Source organism: Osmia lignaria, chromosome 10, assembly GCF_051020975.1.
Source record: "Osmia lignaria lignaria isolate PbOS001 chromosome 10, iyOsmLign1, whole genome shotgun sequence".
NCBI lineage: Eukaryota > Metazoa > Arthropoda > Insecta > Hymenoptera > Megachilidae > Osmia > Osmia lignaria.
In genome coordinates this window covers 11,811,119-11,835,104 of record NC_135041.1, presented here as the reverse complement: position 1 = coordinate 11,835,104, position 23,986 = coordinate 11,811,119, and the positions used below count along the sequence as shown (strand labels likewise).

At 35.0% G+C, this 23,986-nt stretch overlaps 1 protein-coding gene across 4 annotated transcripts in view; it reads right to left on the bottom strand.

Moving 5' to 3' along the window:
- Positions 1-808: 808 nt before the first annotated feature.
- Positions 809-23,986, bottom strand: part of Fife (regulating synaptic membrane exocytosis protein fife) — a 72,476-nt gene continuing 49,298 nt past the window's right edge. For 3 of the 4 annotated variants that reach the window (XM_034338297.2, XM_034338291.2, XM_034338300.2), the window contains 8 exons: positions 16,989-17,167; positions 16,474-16,701; positions 15,841-16,172; positions 15,364-15,549; positions 9,651-9,738; positions 9,328-9,410; positions 9,058-9,165; positions 809-8,904 (listed from right to left, as the gene is read on the bottom strand). In XM_034338297.2, the coding sequence (XP_034194188.1) occupies positions 8,603-8,904; positions 9,058-9,165; positions 9,328-9,410; positions 9,651-9,738; positions 15,364-15,549; positions 15,841-16,172; positions 16,474-16,701; positions 16,989-17,167 (1,506 nt within the window). In that variant the 3' untranslated portion in view covers positions 809-8,602. Of the gene's footprint in view, positions 8,905-9,057; positions 9,166-9,327; positions 9,411-9,650; positions 9,739-12,932; positions 13,080-15,363; positions 15,550-15,840; positions 16,173-16,473; positions 16,702-16,988; positions 17,168-23,986 lie in introns of those variants that run through there. The other variant, XM_034338304.2, reaches the window with a different exon arrangement.

The following is a 23,986-nucleotide window of genomic DNA, read 5'->3' as shown; positions in this document are numbered from 1 at the left end:
CTGTTCTTAGCTATTTATTTAATTGACTTAAATTCTTCTATCATTTTAGTTATTGAATGTACTTAATTTCGTTTCAGGGTCCCTGACACCCCGGCTGCTGTAATGTTAGTATGCAGTATCACGGTTGCTCGGGGTCCCGAATACCCCAAGATGATATGTCGTTATGCAGTGTCGCCGATGCCTCGGGGTCCTTGACACCCCGAATGCCAGATTGTCGGTATGCAGTGACGCCGGTGCTCGGGGTCCTAAACACCCCAAGATAATATATCGGTATGCAGCGTCGCTGTGCCTCGGGGTCCGTGACACCCCGTGGTGATATGTCGGTATGCAAAATCGCCGGTGCTCGGGGTCCCTGACACCCCAAGATGATATCACGTCGGTATGCAGAGAGCGCCACTGATGCATCGGGGTCCTCGACACCCCGGATACCAGATTGTCGGTATGCGGAGTGTCATCCGTGCTTTGGGGTACCTAACACCCCAAATGATATCGGTCGTTCTCATTGCACAGCAGTTTCAGCCACTTGTGTATAGATGGCGCTGGGGTAGAATTTTAAAAATAATTAATGGTCGTCTTTTTAAAGTACAAATTACCTAAAGCACTGTTCATAACAAGCCCATAACAAAGAAAAGTATTGAAATATACTGAAAAACAACAAAATAGATAGATGATGCCATATATTTGAAACAGAATTCCTGCTGCTCTTGAACTGTAGTGGAAGAAAGTAGAACGTTTATTCTAATGAAAGGAGAAAAGGATCAAAGACAATAAAATAACAAAAATTTAATTTTTATCATATCTGTATTTGTACAATATCCGTTTATACATCTTACATCTTTCTTATTAAGGGGATAGGCCAGCTGGGGGGTTACGGATGGGGTACATAAATCCACAAAGTTCCTCGAGATGAGAAATGGGAGAAAAATTCGAAAGACTCGCGTGACCCATTCATGCTACAAAAAAATCATCATTCATCTTTGAATTTCATCATAACAATAATAAATCACCAGCTACGTAACAATCTCTCATTTGAAACACACATTTTACACTACATCAGATACGGCTTTCGAAAAAGTTTCTTTTTTATTAAGTCATCTTCGATTTTCTGTCACGCCTAATTAATGATCGTTGAATTTTTCCTTTTTCTTTTCTAATTAGTCTTCATTCTATCGGTCCTAGAACAGTGATTTCCAACCAGATATCTATTTTTATTGGTTGGAAATGTTTAATTGTTTAATTTGCAAAAGGTCTGCTGTATGCTTAAAGAATAACTTTTAATCTGTAAATAATAAAAAGACAAAAGTTCGGTTCATTGTAGATTTATAAAATGTTTTGCAGTAACATAATAAGAAAGGCAAAATTTTAGATGGTCATAGATTTTTGCAATGATTTATAGCAATTTAATAACACCTGAAACTGATTTCCAACAAACCTTTTGTATCAATTTCATACAATTTTCATTGTTAAAAAAGAACATCGTACTTATAGCCGTTTGATTGTTATCAGATAATAGTAGAACAAGACGGAAACGGTTTATTCACGAGGAATCATTGTGTATTAAGTTATTTAGCGTGTACCGATCACTGATAAACTCTGATAACTATAATTTGTTCATTTTGCAACATTGATAAAATTACTGACATTCAACTTGTTCGTTTCCGAGGAACCATTGTAATTATATACTCTTTTTCTGTATCGCTATTTCATAAACTCTGTGATCATAGTTTCATCTGTAACATCGATAAAATTCTGTACATTTAACTCCCTGACGAGAGAGGAATCTTAATATCATGGTTGTCTTTTCTCGCTGAATCTTCGGCTAATTCCATAAAATTATACGATTATATATACTTTCAACATTCGATAAAATTATTGACTCCACCTTACAATATACTTTCTTATTAATTAAACTTTCGAACCAACAGGATCGGAAACTTTTAGGACAAAAAAGGTTGAAACACACTGTCCTAGAAGGTATTTCCATATTGGTACAGTCTGCCAGAAAAACATTCATATATTTTGTTACAATTTAATTAAAATATCTTGTTTAAAGAATTATTGTTTATCAAGCTACGAATTCAGAGTCCAACTCTTTCGGACTAAAAATAAAATAAAGTAATAGAAGACATATTTCTGAAATTTCTCCATGTATCTATTTAAAATAAATACAAGTAGTAAAAAATAATTCATAAAATGAAAAATCTGAGATCGGTCATGTTGAATACTTTCAATTACAAATTTTTTCATTTCTTGATTTTATGAAAATTATACAATGAAAAATAAACCCTTTAGCACAGTATACGAATATCTTACTGACAGACTATTTATAACTTCTCAAAAGTAAATAAAAAAGCGACTCAATCTAAATTTCTATTACGAATTTCCTTACAAGCGTATATGCTACCGCCAGAGAATGAATCGAACAGTAGTCAATCTGTGTATAGTCGCTAAAAGTTAATCGATATTCGAATTAATCCGTAAGTCTAAAACGCATACCGTGGTTCTAATCCACATGTGCGACAATCAACACTTAACACGTAAGGACATCACATGAAATTTTCTGTATAGAGCGATATATCATCTAAGTTTTGCTCGACTAACTTTAAAATGATGCCTCACCCAGCGTCTACTACAAATTTTATAATCCACGAACATCCGAAGTGTAGATAAACGATAAGAATAATAACGATAGTGAGAAGAGAAAGATAAGAACCGTCTGGCATTTCACGAAGTCTCGACATGATTTTTTTTCTTTCGATTTTCCGTAGGGAATGTTAGAAGCATTATAGAGATAATAGTCTTTAGAAAAAGTTAAGTGAAATTTTAAATAAAATGACTGAATTTTAAGTAATTTTGTAGTAAATGACTCTTACGTTAGTAATTCTAACAATAAGAGTCTTGAGAAATAGTAAATGCACTGAGATATGGTGCAAAAGTTATGGAAAAAAGTTTTTGAATAAAAGAAGATGTGATAATGTTGCTATAGAGCTGAAAAAATAAATTTTTGCAATGTTTATAATATCGTACAATAAAATTGGATATATTCAGAAATTAAATTTGAAATTTTTCAATTTAATTTTGCTATCAATTAAAAATCTATTAGCTGACTTTATGGTGCCATTGGTTTTTAACTAAAAATCAATTAATCAGCTCTTTATCCCTTAATAATTTATCTATAATGCAACCAATAATTAAAATTGATTATATTGTACGAATCACTCTTTTCAATTTATCATTCCTATTAAGTTACAAAGCGATAGTTTATATATTTCATCAGCAAGCTGCAGATAAGATGTCAGTATTTACTTTCACTTAGAAAATAGCTCAGACTTTTGAGTGACGTTATGCATTATTTAGAATGATTGAATTAAAAAACGCGTAAGAGTCTCTAACACCTTTGTAGCTGACGTCTGTAGGTCTTGGATGAATATCGTCATCCTTTGGCATCGAGGTACATGTACGACCTAAAAAATAACACCAGTTTCCAAATCGCTCGACACTTAAAGCATTAGTCGTATTACACTCGTTTTGCGATAACATAATGCTTTACAAGTGATCAACCACCGATTGTCATTTATTCTTAATGGCAACGGGGTCGTTCGTGTACACCTACGTGCAACGTAGACTTTTTTGGGTTAAAGAAAAATGTAGAAAGGAGAATCTCCCAATAATTTTTGGGAAGGTATTTAAAAAACAATTATATAAAAATAGATTAATAATACATACGTAATAAAAATTTCAGCCATCGATTTAGAATTTAAAATGAGCTTCGTTAAAAACGTACAATCAAATGCAAATTAGGCTTCCCAAATTGCTTTAGATTTTGGAAGAACTCGAGAAGAGCTTAAGAAAAGTCTTACAGTTTTCTGCCTTTGTAAATAAATATGGAAAAATAAAAATATTGATGGGATAATTCCTCCCTCCACATTTTTTTCTTCTAATTAAAGAAGGTCTACATTGCCTGCAGGTGTACAGATGCACTCTCGTTCATACGCGAGTGCTTATGCATGATTCTGCGAGTGCAGGTGCACAGGTCGCGACTAAATATCCATTAACGAAGATCAAGCACTCTGAAAATATTTTACTTTACGTTCGCTTGCCTTTTTCTCGGTTTTAGGCCGTAATTGAGCAGTATCTGTACAACTCGTATGAAACTGATTGCCAAAGGGGAATGTCATGATTGTAATTCAATCGTCTTCTGTGAATTATTGTTTCAGTCACACGTTAGATTTTTAATAATCAAACCTAAGGCAAAGATTATTAATTTCCTCAAATTGAAACATGACTATTGTTATGCTCTCTAATCAAAAATAAATCTAGAATAGAAATTTGCTATATTATTAAGAGAAACTTTTCAAAGATTCATTTTAAATAGAAATGGCACAGTGATACGTAGAAGTACAGGTTTAAAACATCGAACCGAGTCTACCTTCGTTACTTTCTAACGGCAAGCAAATCAGAATCTATCGGTTCAATTATATTTAAAGGAAAAGTGATATTTTTGAGCCAATCAATTAACAATACAATAAAATATATTCACTGATTTGTTCAAAAGAATCACTTTTCCTCTAATTATATTGAAAGATGATTAAGTTACTGTAATTAATTACCATTAATAGAATCGTATCTGATTTCCCGTCACCTAGTCGCGATTTCAGTGAGATTGTCTTTGACACTTAGACGTTAGAACGAGTACATACAACACAGATATGTACGGGAAGAGGCTGTTGCTTGGATGTAATCCCTAATTTCTCATTTTTTAGATCGTATTTCGTTTCGATTGCAATTCAAAAAATCTTTGGAACAGAATGCAACCGATTGTTACGACGATGTGTATCGCAGGTACATACAATACACAATTATATCTATACACCTCTACACCTATTATTTTCTACACCTGATCGTGTTAATTACGATTACGTACATTCACGATCAAAGGAGGTTTCCTCAGGGAGCGTGACAATACATCCACTTCTCATCCTTCTTCTTCGGCGGTCCCGAAGAGACTGACAATGGAGGGGAGAAGGCCCCGTATATATAGGCCTGTAGCCTCCCACCACTTGCGCATAAACGTGTGCGCGGGAGAATTTGAATTAATATTTCTTTATAATTTATATTTCTCAGTTATAAACTAAATTTTATAATATTTAATCATTCAAAATTATATTATTTCTTTTCTAAATTACTTTTAACATTAATATCGTCAAAATTAAGGTTTTGAATATTAATGGCTCACCTATATCGCTATTTTCCCTAAGGATACCTATTTTGATGCGAATGTACATCACTGGATCAACGATCACGATTGTCAATTTTGATACGGCATATGTACGCATTTTCTTACCTTCCTATGTATATAATATGTATATTTATGTATATATATATATATAGAGATTTCTTTCATATTTTTATATATCTATATGTATAGTATTTTATGTAGGCGATACAGTAGTCACAAAGTTAGGCAGACTTGATTCATACTCGACATCGAAAGGCTGAATCTCGTTTCGTAGAAAAAAGTGGTGGGTTTTAGTCGAGGGAAAAGAGACAAGTGCTACTTTTCATTTTAATATCCTTCATTTTAATATCCTACGATGAAAAGAAGCTTGAACGGGTGTATGACTGCTCAAAATTTTGGGTCAGAATTCCGAACACTATTTGTATAAATATCTGATCAGAACTGCTATCAAAAATTAGAAATTCTATCATAAAATTTCAACCAAAGACATATGGTTATACTATTTCCATTTTAGTGAATATTCAAATTAAAGTTGAAACTGCCTTCTTTTAATTATTAAAAATGATGAAATATTCTGAAATGAGGGATAGTGCAGCTTTCTATTTAAAATAAATAACCGTGAACCGTAATTTTGAGAATCCACACACCCCTAATTATCGAAGAAAAAGCAATCGACCATAAGTTCAAGCTTCGAAATCGCGATCACTTTCAAGCAGAACTTCGTGAAATATCACCAAATCGGAATAGCGTTAACGATTTACAAGGACAATTAATAATAAAGTAGGTCGCTTCGAAGTCTAGTAGAAAATGCGCCTACTTGTGTGCCTTAGCCATTTACGAAGGAAGAACTTCTCTCATCTACGGGTTTCTTAGATGATTGCATTCGTTCAAGAGGATTGTCCGTGCGATTTAACATCGGACGAGGACGTTTTCGAGGAAAGCTCGATTGATTTCAAGAAAAAGAAAGAACGAACGTGTTATATATTTTAAAAAGCTTTCGTCAAAACCATCCTCGCACCCGATGTACCCTTAAAGAAACGTTAGGATATGTTTGTAGGCCGATCAAATTTTGCAGTTTGTCACTCTGCTCGAGTGTTCTTTTCGAGCTTCTCCTTTTGGTGGACCACCGTCAATTATTTCAAGATTATTTTAAAGATCTGGGCAATTTAGGGTGTCATTTTGGGTTACTTTTGGATATAGTTAATAGAACCCTAAAGTAATGTCAGAACGTTTTTTCGTATTTTCTTAACTTTAGATTTCCTTCTAATGCGAAATTTTTTATATTTCTTAATCAATATGGCTAATTTAGATTTGAATTAGATTGGATTTGCGGTGATCTAATGACTGCCATAGGAATACTGAATTGCCCAGACCTAGTGTAAGAAATAGTCATACTCTTGTTTGGAGATTGTAAGATTCAATCAAGAGAAATTGAAAGTGAAGAAGGGTTCTCCAATTATCGCTGGGAAAAGGTCATCGTCCACGATAATTAGTAATTTCTTTGGGTCATAACAGATTTTAACCTTCATCGTATACTAGAGATTGACATAATGGTCCATATTTTTTCTCGTTTATTGCTCTATGGGGTTATCTGTTCAAATAAAAAAATGTAAACTTTGTTGACAACGGAAACTTCAATTCCTACGTGCATATGATTTTTTATCTATTTACCGGTATAAGGATGATAATATTTCTGATTTTAATACGTGAAATTCAACACCCATACGAAGAAAAATTGTTACGAAAAAGGTTAAATATCTGTTTAATAATGGAGTTTGGTCAGCGAAATATGGTTCATTAACACTTAAGCTTGATTGCTTCGAATTATCGTATAACGCACCAGACTTTAAGTGTCTAATTTCGTGCGTACATTTATAATTTGTATTTCACGATATAGTATAGAGATTTTGCTTATAATTTGGGCGGGGTAAGCGCAATACTTTTAGGATTATCATTCACGTATCGTTTCGATTCTTTCGCGACGTTTCTCTTTCCTCTGAAATTCTTTGGTATTTTTGAAGCGAAAGAAGGAAACGTTAATTTAATCTCGAGAACTACTGCCAAATTCCTAGTTAATATTCTGTATATAGTGTAGATCATTGATCGATGAATCGATTGATCCTTGTGGATTGATCAAATTTTTTATAATTAAAAAATTTTCAAATTGAAATTAATATCTGATGGAAGAAATAATTAATTTCCTAATTATAATTGGCATTCGATAGAAGAAATCATTTTAAAAATTAAAAAGCTTACCCATTCTTTGGTGGATAGTGTTGCTAAACTATTATGTACCTAAATTAGCCAAATTTGAAAATTAATAATTGAAGTAATAAATTTCTGAATGTCTACGTGTCTGTAACAGGAAGAAGTTGCAGCAGTTCTCGACGATTCTTATATTCCACGTAATCCTCGTTCGAGGAATCTCTGTTGTCAGTCTACGAGCTACAAAAATTGCTTGACGTCTAACAGCAAAATTTTCCGCTTGCCATTCGTGTTTCCCGTAAAATTGTTCCGGTAACCATTTACAGATTGCTCTTCGTGTGTTGGGCTCGGCCAGCGAGCCTCGGTGACGATTGTCTATCGTTAAAATAATTCAAACAACGCAGGAGTTATCTCGATTCAATATGTTAATTCAATAAATGTATACACTTAAAGAACGACTAAGTTTTCATTTTAATTTTCAATAGTGAACATTTAAATATTTTCATTAAAATTGAATTGTAAATTATATATTGACTGGTAAGTGTATATATTGATCAAAAATTTAATGCTTTATAATTGCACAAACAACCAGATTCCATTTATTTCTGATCATCCATCGAATTTTCTTTCCTTATTAATTTTCGAGATACCTCCACGAAAGAAAAAGATAATGCAATATTCGCACATTTTCAACGAGACACGATCGAATCTCAAGACTGGATCAACCAGAGCATGCGTTACCATGACAGATGTCGATCGTCTTTCGTTTACGTCTCCGTCGATCCTTAATTTATGGGAAAAATGGACCCTCGTGTGTCTTCACAATAGAATTCAAAAAATGGTTGAAAAAAGGCATAGTATTAATCAATTAATAAATTGCAGAAACATATTAAAAAGACCTTGAAAATTATCAATATTAATCTTATCGATATTTGAAAAGCAAAGAGTCAAGATTCGTTGTACCTAATAAAAAGGAAACATAATTAAAGGATACCATTCAAAATTGATTTAAACAAGGAAAAAAGATTGTCGAAATGAGAAATAATGAATGTTCCATCAGGAGATAATTTTGACGACGGATTCTTCCTCATCCTTGAGCAGAAGGCTCAATCTGAGGTCGAGCTCGCCGGCCTCTAGGGCCCACTTTTCCCTCAGCCATCATGGAGAATCAGCTGTATGAGTACCGAGAGTATGAATAGGAAACAACGGATACCAATCGACGGTCAATTTTGTCAATGGGAGCCGATCGAGGCTCACTTCCGCCCCGCCTAAACCTTGATTACTCTCGAACGCTTGTTTCTTCTCCCAAAGCATCACTAACAAATTCCTTCCAAGAGCGTCGCAGCTGCTGTACTTGAGGGTTTGACGATATTGCGGATTTCTCGAGTGCCGAATAACGCGTGTTTTACGCTTTTGAAGCCACCTGTCGCCGTCGCGAAGATACGTCTTCACGTAGGTATCTGTATTGTAATTTAAATTGATAAATCTATAGCTGAATTTCAAGTTTAAATGCAAAAATTAAATGAGATGTTATTATAACATCGACCAAAACCTATATCCAGAAACGCTTTATTAAACAATTATATTTATAATATATAAAAATGACAAATTACCTGGTTCTTCTTTCTCACCGGGACATATGTCTCTGGCACAGATGACCTCCACTTCGAGAGTCCCTTTGCTCAGACAGAAACCAAGCTTCACTTCGCCATTTTGAGCCCCTGAAATTGATCAAAATATTACACGGTTAATGCAACATTTATTAGAAAGGGTCTTCTTTAATGGATTTAACGTATCTTGTTTATTTCGATGGGAAAGAGAATTGAAAATTTTAGTGGAATGATGTTAGGAAGTGAATTTGGTGAAATTTTCGCAATTTTTACCAGCTATGATTTTGAATCCCTTTGGTGGCACTTGTCCGCGACCCAGATTAGCATCAACGCCATTTTCGCCCCTCGTTTTGTGACTAAAAATGAACGTGAAAATTAGCATATTTTAAACTGAGATGAATTGTGGAAAAAAAGTAATATCTGGAAACTTAGAAAAAAGAAATAAAGTTCACGAGTATCTGTAAGATAAATTATATTTAGTGACAATAGAAATATTTCAATTAATTAATATTATTTAGATTAAAATTTATAGCATTTGCTTGAATTTTGCACATTAACTTTTATATAGATATGATTGTATATTTGATTTTGTTTACCTCCACTTTTCATCCTCGTCCGATTCACTGTTGCGATCATAAAACCTCTCTGGAATATTCATGACGCTGTCTTTGCGCTCACCCCGCCCTGTGAATTACAGGAAAATATTTTCTACCTATATTCTGGTGTATTTCACGATTACCCGACCAGCAACCTGCGTACCATATGATACATTTTCTCCCATGATGACACGTTGATCTTGCTGTTATATCCCGCTAAGGGGAAAAAGAGTTATTTCTCTTTCATCCCTTTGGAATACGCGAATACACCCTTGGTCAAAAGTACGAAACCACCCAAAGTGAAACTGATTAAGTATTTAAGAAACAATATATGCAAATAGTTAATTTAGTACCTTACAAAAAGAAAACAGAAATTTTGATATACATATTTTTCTATTATTATCGCTTCAGCAATAAACAATTGAATTTACCTAATGTTACCCTATGTAATAATAGAAAAAAATATATCTATTAAAATATATATTATTGAACAAGATATGGAATTACGCAGATTGCTGGTGATACTGAATCTTGCTGTCTATTTACAATAAATTTCCTAATTCTCGAAGAAACTTACTCTACAATTAAAAAAGCTACTCAACCGGTAGAAAATGTAAATATCGTGTCATAATTATGTACAAACTTATCCGTCCCGATATCTGCAATAAAAGGATCAATTGAATGAACAGAAGACACTTAAAGATATCACAGTTTTATAGAAAAAAAACTGCACAATTTTCTAGAGGCAGCTCAGAATGGAAAGCGAGAAGAAAGGATCAAGTTGAAGGATAAAACAATTAACCAACGTAAAGAAGCCTACTTACGCTTTTTCATTAGCTACTTGTTGCAAAACTCTATAAATGGAACGGGATACTTCAATTGTAGCTAATTCTTCAACGCCTAAGAAATTACTGCCATTAACATCGCTATTATCTACCATTATCTGCTGCTTCTACGTAAGACGAGTACAAATGAACGAGTGTGATGATTAGTCGATGAAATACGTACAAAAATGTTGAAGTTTCTTTCTATCGATCCAGCAACTTTAATCACGTTCGGCAAATATTTAACTATTTTCTTGTCTTGGTGTTAGCTTAGATTAAGGTTACTGTATCTTCTATCGACGTTGAATGAACTTTGAGAACCAGTTTCAAACTATATCCAACAGATGTTTCTTATCAAAATACCAATTTAGTACTTGCTCTCTTACAAAAGTTTATTGTTTAGTTTACAATTTTCCAAACAAAGATAATGGAAAAAGAGATATGATACTCCTAAGTTTCTATTTTGATGAAGAAGAAAATAGACAAAATTGCATTCCCAAGGTGATCAGTAGTTTAAATTAAATATTGAAAAATTTCAGTAAGTAATTCTACTGGATAGTAGGTAAAATAAAACCACTCAGTATTCATTTTCAAAAATTGGTCAAACAAGAAAATCGGAATTGCATATAATTAATCTTTGATGGAATAAATCAAAATTTAATACACCCTACAAATATATAAGAGAATAAAGAGACGTTTAATGTTAAATTGAAATCGTAGCCATTTCGATATCTTCCCCTTTAAAGGTGAAAATTCACAGAAATATCAATGGGTATCGACCAGCATTTAAATTTAATAGTTGGGATTCTATAACAATAATATTCGATCAAATATCTGAGAGTCACGTGAGAAATCTATCATGAAGCATGTTTGGTAGGAATACCGATAGCATAGTTGGAATCTATTGGAAGATTATGGGAGGATTGAAATTAATGGGTCAATTTGTGGCGTGTTTGACCATCAAAGCAGTACCGTTGAAACTATGCCTCCTTATATCAGTACGTAATTGCTGTGGGTTAACTGATAGCCCTGGAATCCGCTGGTACTTTAACAAAATTAAAATTAAACTTTAAAAACATTCTGAAAACGAATTTATATTTTGAATTACTAATCAAATTTTTAAATTACTGATTATTAATAAAATAATAAAATATTTCACCATTTTGTCATAACAATCTCTGTACAATTCGTAAATGATAACAAAATGAATTTAAAAGTTGTCCCGAATCGAATACACTGCGGTAAAACAGAACAAGTAGTATAAGTCAATAATTGGTCAGACGCGCGCTCGGCGCAGAACGGACTAAGTAGTACGAGTCAATGATATGTCAGGCATGCTCTTTTTACACATTATACTATTAATTTTTTTTAATGTGATATTTCATTATATTCTAGAAAATAGTATTTTGATAAATTATATAAGCGTGGGTTCTCAAAATCAATTCAAAAATGTTTTAGAGTTTAATTTTCCTTACCTACGGTGATGATTGTAGATGTAGCAACGTGTGGTTAGCGATTACATGTATTCTATCACTAATTCTACGATACTAAGCAAATATTCTAATCTACAAAGCACTACTATTGCAAATCAGGAGGAAGGTTCAACGCGAGAAGAGGAAACGGAAATATGTCGACGCCTACTTGAGAATACCTTGACAGATATTTACTGGATGCAAAGTGCTTTCAATTGTTGATACACGCTTACATTTCAAACAACGTTTCGAGCATAAAATACAACAGTCCTTGGCATTTCCCATTTTCATTTCCTGCATTTTCTTTGACATGCTAATCAAAATTTCTCTTTTCATTAAAAAAGTTGCGAATGAAAGAAGGGAAACGTAACTTATTAGAGGGGTTTCGTATAGAATACTACACAGATCCATTTTCACTATTAGATGTAATTATTTAAAATACGATCCACTCTTCAATTCACCATTTTCACTCGATACCTCGTAATTTAATATTCACAGTTCGAATGTCACAATGAAAATGGACAATGGACTAATTGTTTAATTGTTCAAATTACTAGTGCGACAGTAATACTATTCAAAATATTCTTCTCGATTATATCGCTGATGTTACTTAACACTTTCAATTCTATCTTTTAATCACTCAATTGTATTAAATTCGTGACATCAATAATCGATGTCCCCCAATCATCAAGACTCTTAAAACTGGAAACCGGTGGTGCTCCTTCAGAATTGGCAAAATATTAAATCATCCCATTAATAATTCTTTTGTACCACTTCTAATTTTACTATTTTAATTAAACAACCTAATAATAAATTTAAATGAATTATACTTGACCCCGGACATTACTCGTAAGATGACCTAACAGATAAAAGAACGTATAGGGCAAGGCAGGCATATAGGCAGATAGAGAGAAAGAGAGAAAGAGAAAGAGAGAAGAAGATCTCGGGTGTGAATAGAATAGAGAAAGCGAGAAAATGTGTCTTACCGGAAGTCGGAATTGACGGTGGTCCACAGTGTCCTGTGGTTACTTATCGTGGTGGTATTGAGTGGGGCAGTGGGAAGGAGGCCGATTTACCGGTCCTCGGAGACACAGGCTCGCACTGCCACACAGTAACCGTTGGGACTACGCACGCTGCTTGTCGTTGATCGATGGATCGGTTGTTTGGTGGTATTTGGTTGGTCGGTCGATCGACAGGGCCCCCGCCACGATTCGTCGTCGATCGTGGTGTCAGGATGGTGACGATGGCCGGACGGCGTTTCGACCGAGCGAACCGAGCATTTTGATCGACCGTATGGGCATGTCAGAGGATTAGCCGGACGGTGCCGACCCGAGAATGGAGATCAAGAAATATCAACAAAAAGAGACAAATTGCACAGAACACACTGGCGTTTGGCGATGGCAAAATATGGGTGGGTTTTCGGTTGTTTGGCAAAAAACAGGGACATTCTTCTTTATCGAAGATATAAATATATAAATATAGAACAATTAGCGGCATAGCTGTTTTACATTTCGCGTGTCGAACGTGAACGAAGAGCCAAGCCTACACTTTTATTTGCTTATTTTCCAATTAACATGGCATCGGAAACTGACACAATGGCGTGTGAATTAGGCACATACGAAAGAACATCGGAAGCTGGAGAGAAGGTACCAAGGACTCGACAGACTCTTGGCGATGCCTTCTCCTCTCGTTCGATCTTTACACGTCTTCTTTTTATTCCGCACACGGAATTTTCATTTCGTTCGGCCAAAACGGTTGTCGGGTCGTTGGTGGTTTCAAAACTGGCACAGGCGACAGGCAACAGCGGCGCAACAGAGCGATCGCACAGAGATGAGCACAGAGCACAGATCACGTGTGAACTTTTTGAAAATGCCAACTTCACCAATGAACAGAATATAGACAGACAGACAGAGACAGGATGATACGAATAACGAAACTTTGACCATTTATTGAACAGCCCTATCAGATGAAATATACATTTACGTACCCTCCCTCTAACCCTGAATGAAACAACATCCAAGTTTTCATCCTTTAGAGTAACACAAGCACGTGATCCTTTCGAAGGATTTATCGTTAAGCTCTGTCTAGAAAGAATTCTATGAGAGACTTTTGCTGCTGATAATCGCCACATGTTGGATGATCGATTATCGAACGTTGAATCGACGTGGACATATGTGAACTTAAGAAAAGAAAAACAAGAAAAAAAAAAATTGAATTAAAAGAATCGAAGCAAATAAACGAATGAAATCGATCGTTTCCGTCTTTTTCGTTTTTCTCATTTTTCTCGAAACGATGAAACGATGCGGGACTCCTTTCCAGGCCGATCCGTTTCCGGTTATAGAAATTCTACGAGGGTTGACTTGGACCTTGAATGATCGTTAACGACTGTAAAATATACTTGTTCGCTCGGTCAAATCGCGCGAGATATTTCATGACACGTGATATCACACGAAGACACACGAGTAAAAATAGTGAGCGGGAGAAAAAAGAACAGACGAAAGTGAAGAGTGCAAGAGATTGAGATAGAGAAAAAGTGATACATGGTGACACGTCGGAGACACTCACAATTGTTAGATATCAAAGGCCTGTGAATGATGTGACGAGACGCACATAAATGTACACAAATGATTACGGACCTACACGTATGTAACAAATAATTCTTTACTTAATTCATTAATCCTCATAACTATATTTATTGAAAAGATAATGGAAAACCAAAGAGGGTAATTTTTTATTAAAATCCCTGTATCAAAATAATAGAAAAATTTTAATTTAATAAAATTAATTAAAGTCTCGTTTAGAGATTTAAGTGCTTAGCTAAACAGAAAGAAAATCACAAAAGTACAGCTCCAAAGTCCATAGTTCTCAATTGCAAATAACTTCTCCTTACAAAGAAAATTTCTTTCCCCATTAATTTCAATTAAATAACAAACTATCTCTTAATTATCTCCATTCATCGTACCGAGCCATGAAAGAAAGCAATAAATACAAATGTATTTTGTAATACAAAGGATCGTTATTCTTCGCTAATGGCGCTCTAAAGTTTCCATAAATCAATGAACCATCTTTTTTAATTTGCTTCTCATACGTGTAAGTACGTGCAGAAAACATATATTCGCATGCGTACGATACGCACGACGTTGTCCGACGAGGAAGGTTCGATCTGCTGATCGTCTCTTTGGACGAAGACGGATCGTTCAGAGCAACGATCCAACGATTGAGAACGGTGGTGGTGAGAGAATAAGAGAGAAAGAAGGTAATATAGAGTGCGGGTGAAAGACAGACGGACAGACAGATAGATAGACAGACAGGCAAACAATTGCACGGATGAATGAAGGAATTGACGAACGAACGGGCGGATGGTTAGGCGAATAATGATGGCCAAAAAATAAAAAGAAGCAACGTAACCATACTCACGGCTTTCGCGTCTTTTGTCTCCGGAGAGACTCATCGTCCTGCCTAGTTCCCTTTTCGCGGCTTTCAGCGATCGTAGACCCTCCATGATTTCCTCTGGATCCCTCATGGGTCTGGTGAACGAGCTACGTCGACGATCGCGGTTGTAATGCACTATGGCTGGCATGTCAGCCTCCCCCATGCTTCCTCCTGCAAAATGAAATGTCAAAATGACCCCATGGGATCTCGAGATCTAATATTCAGCGAAATTATGGAAACAGGGACGATAGACGTGACAGTTGATTATTTTTATGTTCTGCTGACTCTGGTCCCCGTTGCTTGCAGATTTCTATAAAAATATTGCTATTCATCCCTTTACATCCTCTACGATTTATAAAAAAAAAAAGTTCGCCACTCTTAAGTTTCGTCTTCAGTTTCCTATCTCCATGCAAGATTCTATCCTATATGTAATAATGTTAGAAAATTTCTGTTGGAACTTACGTTTACTATCGGTACCGCCCTGACTCTGAAAGCTACTTCGCCGGCTACCAGGCAAAGATCTACTGTAATCTCTATTGAGTTCGTACGGTTCGACTTCCAGCTGCTCGGACTGACTGGATCCTCTTCTCGAATTTGCATGCCAAGCGTGATCCGGATGCAGAAAGCCGAGTTCCGGACTTCCGCTGTCGCTTTGCGTATCATCGCTGTAACTTCTTTCCCGTAGTTCCGTCTTTCGCAACAATCTTTGGGCAATCTCCATGGAAAACGAGCTACGGGGCGAACAATATGGTGATTTGCTCGCACGGAGACCTCGGGGATCTTCCAGCCGATACCTGTGAGGAATTTTTTCAAGAATATTACTCTTTCATCGATATTTTATTCTCGGATACGGAATACCGATACGCTCGGTGTTTTTATTTTAATATACTGAAAATTCTTATTTCCCGTTCCTTCTTAATGGTACCTGACGCCATTTCCCTTGGGTTTTGGCCCTCTAATCAACGAATGCTAATTGGATTTGTGCTTAGGAGGCGGACTTAGGCCATAAAGGGTAAATCGTAATACGGAAAGGTAGTAGAATGAACATCTCCACTCTTCTGAATGGCATTTTTGGTACAGTATGGTAACACTTACCAACACGCTCTGTCGTTATTGAGAGCTGCCTCCAAGTCGACGCTGCATTCGCCGAGAAAAACATTATCGCCGTCGGGACAGAAATCCCAGAGTGTCACTTCGATCGATCGTTTCTTGTCGGAAGAGCAGAAACTTTCGCCGTCGACACCGGAGAAGAGTAATGTTGCATTCCAAATTGGCTTTTGAGTTGGCTCGGCCACTGCCGTTTTCAAAGTTATCTGATCAGCGCTGGAATACACAGAGGAATAATAATATTAATATCATTATTGATGTTAAATTCGAGGAGAAATTAAAAGGTGGAGTTATGAAATTTTTAAATAATTAATTTATGGATAATATAAAATATTGTATACAATGCGAGCTGACCCGAGGCTTGAGTTTAAAATAAATTATACCTTCTCCAAAAAATTACGCTTCTGTATCTATCCCTAATTAAATTACTAATAAAATTATTCGTTATTAAGATTACACCTGGCATTATTAATTTTGCTACTTTCATTGACACGAACACTTACCAAATCGGTACAAGGACTAGTTTGGCATAAGCTTCCGGTAGAGTACCGTATCCTGTATCCTCCCTCGCGCACAAATCGTCGGCCATAAAAACGGAAACGATCAATTCTTTCCGTTCCGCCTCGTAGGATACTTGAATCTGTACTCGTCCACTCACTTGCTTCTCCTTTGCAATTTGTTCCTAAAATAGAGGAGAAATCGGTTCAGTTCCTCCCGTTCTGTCGAATCAGCTATCAGATCAGGAAAGAAAATAAAATCGCAGAGCCTACGAATGAACAGAGACGTGATCCTCGTGATGATGATCAAGGGAAGCAATCGACAAAGCATTAAACACGTCTGTGCATCACACGTGACTCTCAGATACAAGGGTGTTCGGTGGAAAACGGATTCATTCCCTCATGCAAAAGCTTTTTTGTGAAAGGATAGTTGTAGATGTCAAACGAACAAGAGCGAGCCATCTATGACACAGAGGATAACTTTAGCCTTTGAATTTTCATGGAAATTTTTTTTTTTTTATATCTACAGCTACAGAAAGGTGATAATGGTTATCAGTGATAGACAACCTGTGTTTGACAATTTTTTCTCAATATTTATATTTTATACACTTTTATGATCATCGATGCCTGAAATTATTATAATTTGAAATAACAAACTTTCCATTTGTCACTTTGCAAAAAATTTTCTTTGATCATTTCTCTTTTAATTATTCAATTACACTAAATTTGCTACTAATTCTCATGCCGCGCTATAATATGGCTATATTACTGTGGAATAATTAAGATTTAATTATTTTATTAAAAGCTGCAAATTGGAATTAATTATATTAAAAATAATTTTGAAAATAATGTTACATAAAAAGAAAATTAATTTAGTTTGCAATTCAAACCTAGGATGTATATTTTCTCTTTTTTTTTCATAATTAATTGTTGTCCATCACTGACTTGTACGATACAGCCAAGAAAAGGGTTCGTTTCCATATTATCTTTATCGCAACAACCGCTCGTTGATTCGCATTTCCATATATTTTCTTTCTTCCTTTGATTCCATTAGTTCTTCATCGGAGTTCCTGGTACAGCTTCATCTTAATTTCAATATCTTCTCTCTCTTAAATTTAATTTATTGGCTAATCGAGCAACGAGAACAGGAAAATTCGTTCGTTTACCATTTTTATTCTGCACGTACCGTTTTCCCCGACTGTACGTACAGTGTTACCTCTCTAAGTGGCACAAAAATATCATTTTACCCGCTTGGAAATAATTATTAATTAAACAGCACGATAGCTTATAGTTTCTTAAATCATAAAAACTACAATACAATTACACCTATAAGACAAATTTAGGACGAAATAATTACACAATTCTACCTATTCTAATGTTAAAAAGGATGGTTATCGCCTAAAAAAAAGGGGAGAGAAAAATATTTCTATTATTACGAAATACTAGAATGAACAAATTGCCACTTAGAGAGATAAAAATCGTGCCACTGGCTAGAGGCAATACGTGATCGTGCTCTAAAATTGTTACTCGCTGAAAAATCTCTACGCAAGCTAAGGGTGTGCGTGTCGTCGCGGCGCTTTTTCGGCCTTAAAGTTATCCTGGAACGCGAAGATTAACACAGGCCACTGATGAACGCAAGGAACATAGCGGAAATGAAATATGGTAGCTCGAGCCTCGCGGTACCGCATTGATTTTTCTGCCTCTTCCGATTCGCCATCGATAACCTTCTCTCTAACGAGGAAAAATAATACCATCGGTACTCGTGCCTCTTCGCGCGAATACCTTTAAAGCCGAAGCGGAGTCGCGAGGATTTAATGCATGGCGTTGATGTTGTATGTGCCATCGATGTCAGGCTACGATTTCTTTTTTTTTTCTTGCATACGCTTTCCCCTAGGATTTCATATTTTTCCAATCGCAAAATAATCACATCACCGACCTCTTTCCTGTTTATCTTTTTTCAACGAGATTGTAATTAAGGAAGTGTTCCCATTAGGAGAGACCGTTGCTAAGTAATTTTTAGAACTAAAATTTAATTAAATTTTAATACATAATTTTTTGTTTAAAGGACTGCAATAATATGAATTATGGCATTAAAAATGATGTACTTTAAACAACATTTAATAACTTAATTAAACTTAAAATTTAATTTAAGAAATTACTTAAAAATAGCCTCTACAAATGGGAATACCCTCTTAAACTGATTTAGCTTCTTGATCCCGTTCGATTCATTAATTTGTCAGATAATTGCGTCTGCCATTAATTGAGTCTAGTCAGGTGGATCAATTAATTGCACGTAATGTACCATTTAATTTCAAGGTGCTCGTTTGTTTGGTTTGATGAATGCAACTAATTTGTACGGACCTACTAATAAATTTCATTAAATTGCACACGTTTCGTTGCACGTGAGTGGATTTTGTGTACAACGCCGTGTGGGTATAGATACAATTTGGAGACTTTAAAACGAAGCAATTAAGTTCGTTTATTGAATTACTGAACTGCGAGAAAATGGATACTATGGAAACTGTACACTCACTGAGAAAAATATTCGAAAAAAGAGAAAAGTATACAAAAAGTACATTTATATTTCGTAGATGGTGGTTGCATCTATACTCCAACATTTTAAGTTATTAATTATACAAAAAATGGATTCTACAAATCGAACGCGATCAATTATAAAACTCATAATTTTTTTAATATTTCAAGAGGCAATGCAAATAATGGCTATTACTAGAATCCTTCGTAACCGGAAGTTTTAATGAACTTTGCTAAAAGTTCACCACGAATACCGAAATATTCAAAGCGCCACGGTTTCCTTTGATGCATTTTGAAAAATTCTGGGGAAAGCGTAAGCCAAACGCCCGCATGTTTCGTTTCCAGCGAAAAATTTTCAAAAAGTCCCTTCAGTGGTGGTGGTCGATCGATAAAGGAAGTCCTCGGACGTTTGGCGCACGTATACGTGATATTCAGGAGGAGTATGTTGTTAGTGTAAATTCAGCGTTTACGAACTAAAAATCGTTACGTGGGTAGATTAGACGTATGTACAAACAGACAGATAGACAAACAAGTGAGAACAAAGAGCTAGAGAAAGTGAAAGATAGAGAGAGAGAGAACGAGAGCTAAAAAAAAGAAATGAAAGATAGGGAGCGATAGAGGAGAAAGAAAAAGAGATTCACCCTTCGTTTCAATGTTTAATACTTTGAACAGTCTAAATTAGATTCGTTTGCCAATTGTAATTAATATTAATTATTGCAAATAACTAATGGGAAGATTAAATTAAAACCTGAAAACCTGATAAATAATTATAATATCACTATGATTAATAATTAACTCATTAGTGACCTATTTTGTATTAATCTGCAATTTAATTTGCAAGTGATTTGCAATTTATTTTCAATCTTTTCAACACCGACTGTTAATTGGTTAATTAAAAAAACAATTTTAGTCCTTTAATACCCAACACTATTAATAACCAATATATTATATATTTTCATTGAATTTTGTGAAACGAAGGAATGGAATAATCAGAAAAGTAAGGAAATATTCGGAAGAAACTATGAGCTTGTCACTGCTAAACGATGAATTAGCCATACCCTAAACGACAGAACAAAACGATAAGTAACGAAACTGAGGAGAAGAAAAATGAAAAAAGAAAAGGAAAAGGAACGCAAATAGACGAGCCGCAAAAGAAAATGAACGCTAATATACAACTAGAGTCGTGCCAGTTGGGAGAGAGTAGCATGGAGGGCCAATATGCTAAGTTCAGTTCAAAATGGACAACTTACATTTCCTTTTCTTTTGTCTTTCGTCAGCGGGTCTATTTCTCTTTTAGTCTCATTTTCGTAGCCGAACAATCTCTTTAAGGGAACGAATGATGACAAAAAATGGGGGTAGGCAGAACAATTATAGGTGTACACATGATAAGACTCAAGGTTACAGAGAAATACACGTGGATAAACGTCGATGCGATGGAGGACGTCACCGGAAGTAGAATTCAAAAATATATATATATATAGACAGAGAGAAAAATGTCACGTGCAGCTTCATAGAGCCGTACAGGGTAATAAAGAACACAGAAGTGTAAAAACAGACAGAGGAAAGTATAATAGTTGAAAGGTAAAAAGAAAAGCACTAAGGGTGGCGAAGAAAAGTACATATATACACACACACCCTCATTCAATCATTAACATATACACATTCGATCGTATTTGTAGTTCTGTCACTCTGGTGTGTGTGTTCACATTTGTACACTTTTATACGTACACTATCGTACATAAATACCTGAAAACTTTTTATACTTTCTATGAAATAAAGTTTTTAAGAAATATCTATGATAGATGCTACAAAATTAATTAAAATAATTAGATATTACACTACTACCTATACTAAAAAAAAATATATCTAAGTATTAAAGAAGTTGAAATATCTTTTGAATTAATCAACTTTTTACGCAAGTATCTTAATTATTTCTGTACCAAAATAAACAATAATTTACTGTTATATTTAATAATTTCATCGAAACGAAGAGGAAATGAATGTTGATTAATAAAATTTTCAGATACTTAAAAAATAGTAAATATATAGTGTTCGGGTATGAAAGGAACGATAGTATACGTAAATCTGATGAAGGAAAATAAGCAAAGAGAAGATCTATCGCGCAAGAGTTTCTCTCCTCTGTTTTCTTCGTTTCTCCTTTGAGTTTATTTTGATCTATCTTTACATCCGGTTACACAGATTCGAGGACGATTCGCGTGGAATATATGTAAGTTTTGGATTACGACGAGCATTGTTCTCGACCGCTCGCGACCTAAAAGTCAGATCATCGACTACCAGCTAAAAAGTATGATATTCATCGATCATCAAAGCATGAACTTTAGGAGAACATGGATATTATTGACAGAAATCTAATCTACAGAGCTTGTGATAACTCCATTCGACCAACGATATCTTTCATCGACATACAGAATATATAAAAAAAAGATTAAAAATACACTCGCGATTAAATTAGAGTTCCCCAGGGAAAGTAGGGAAGTCACGAACTCCCACCTTTCCCCCTCGGTGGCTCCGAGGAAAATGACGATGGGTGGGAGAGAGCCCTATATATAGGTCTGTGGCGGACATTAATAATTAACTTAAAATTACCAACTATATTATAAATAAAAATTTTTCAATTAATAAATTATCAACATCCATATTAAAACAAAACTGAAGTGTTATTAATATAATCAAACCAATTAACATTAAAATTACGAATCATAAAATTTTCAAAATTATGTATTTCTATTTTTGTAAAATTATTTTCCTTTTAATATGCCACGATAATTATTTTATTCATATTTTGTGAACGATTGATCCTAATCATTGTCGATAAACGATAACGTCGAGCAAATAGATCGATTCAATCTGTGCAGATGAAATTTTTTGCCAATGATCTCTGTGTATCTTGAAAAGTTTGATCTCGGTCGACGTCGAAACGGAATCGTACAGGAAACGAAGCGGAAGAAAGGGAGAAGAACGCCGACGACGCAACTCACCCCCAACTGACACTCTCGTGTTCCGTTCCCTTGCGTAATCAGATGTAACGCGACTAAAGGGATCTTTTTCGATCTTTTTAAAAGCTATGAAATTCCCTTTCGCGCGGATAAAGCAGACGGGGGAAAGCGTGTAACATTCGTTCTCTCTCGCCAAGGTATCGAGGGATCAGCTTTTTTCAGATTAATATTCCGCTTTGCGCTTTCTTCTGCGACAGACTTTGCATACACTCGAGAAATTCTTTTCTCTTGGATACATCTTCCTCGAGTTATATACAGACAGATAGCGCAAAATAGATTGATAGATTCGAGTGTCTATTTTTTTTTTCTTTTTTTTTTGTTCACGCTCGCTTCTCTACTCTACTTTACACACATAACTGACCAATTTACACGGTTTTTTCTTAGCGATTATCTAGATAGATCGATTGTCGTGCGCTCCTTCGAACAGCGGAAATTCAAGCAACGAAGATTGCGTCCACCGTCCTCGATTAACCCGACTTATAGTGAGCATCCACAAAAATAAAGGAAGAATCGAATACCCTATTCCTATCACTAATCCAAAAATTTCATGAAATCAATTCTTTTTTTATTGAATAAAAATGAATATTTAATTGAGTATTGCAAAAGACCTATGTATTTATTTGATTTGGTTCTAGAAGGGCATGAGCTGCCCTGGTCTATGATATGATAATGATATGGGGTCATTGGCACTGAACACATCATTGTAACATAAAAATAGCAAATTAATATAATCATGAAGAGTTCAAATTTGATACCCCTTAATGAGGATGGTGGACTGAAATGGACTAAAAGAAAGCATCTGCATAAGCTTTTTAGAAAAGATCGTTGATATTTGATGACAAAAAATAGTCTAATTGATGGTTCTTCTGGCAAGCAAAATTAAAATTATTTAAGAAGTAAAAGTTTTTAAAAAATTTATGAAGTTCAAAAATTCAATTGGAGATAAAAGTCTATATTAAATATTTTAATAAGTAATAAAGACAGAACTGAGAAATAATACAATAACAATAGCAACGTGATTCTGCAACCCTTACAAAATTTTTAACCAAAGTTCTACCAGTCAGAAGAACCATTTCGACTATTTGTATCGTCCATTCAAGACTACACATGTACTCGTACAACTTTGATCTCAAAGTATGATTGTAGATAACTCTGTTATTCATAAAGGGATTTGATGAAAGTATTTCATCGTATTAATAAATTGACGTCAAACGCTTTCTCGTTTCGAGTGGCAGTAACGAATAATTTACCACGAAAGCCATTCGGTAAATGGAAATAAACGTGGTTACGTATGTTCCGGTATAAAATGGACGAGGACTAAATATAAAATTTCATCCCATTCAACGGAGCTTGATCCCAATTGACGTCAGAGGGCGAGTGCACTCCTTTTGGATGACCAACGTCAATTCCATAAGCATGGTAGAATTGAGCAACCACTGTTAATTGACGTTAGCC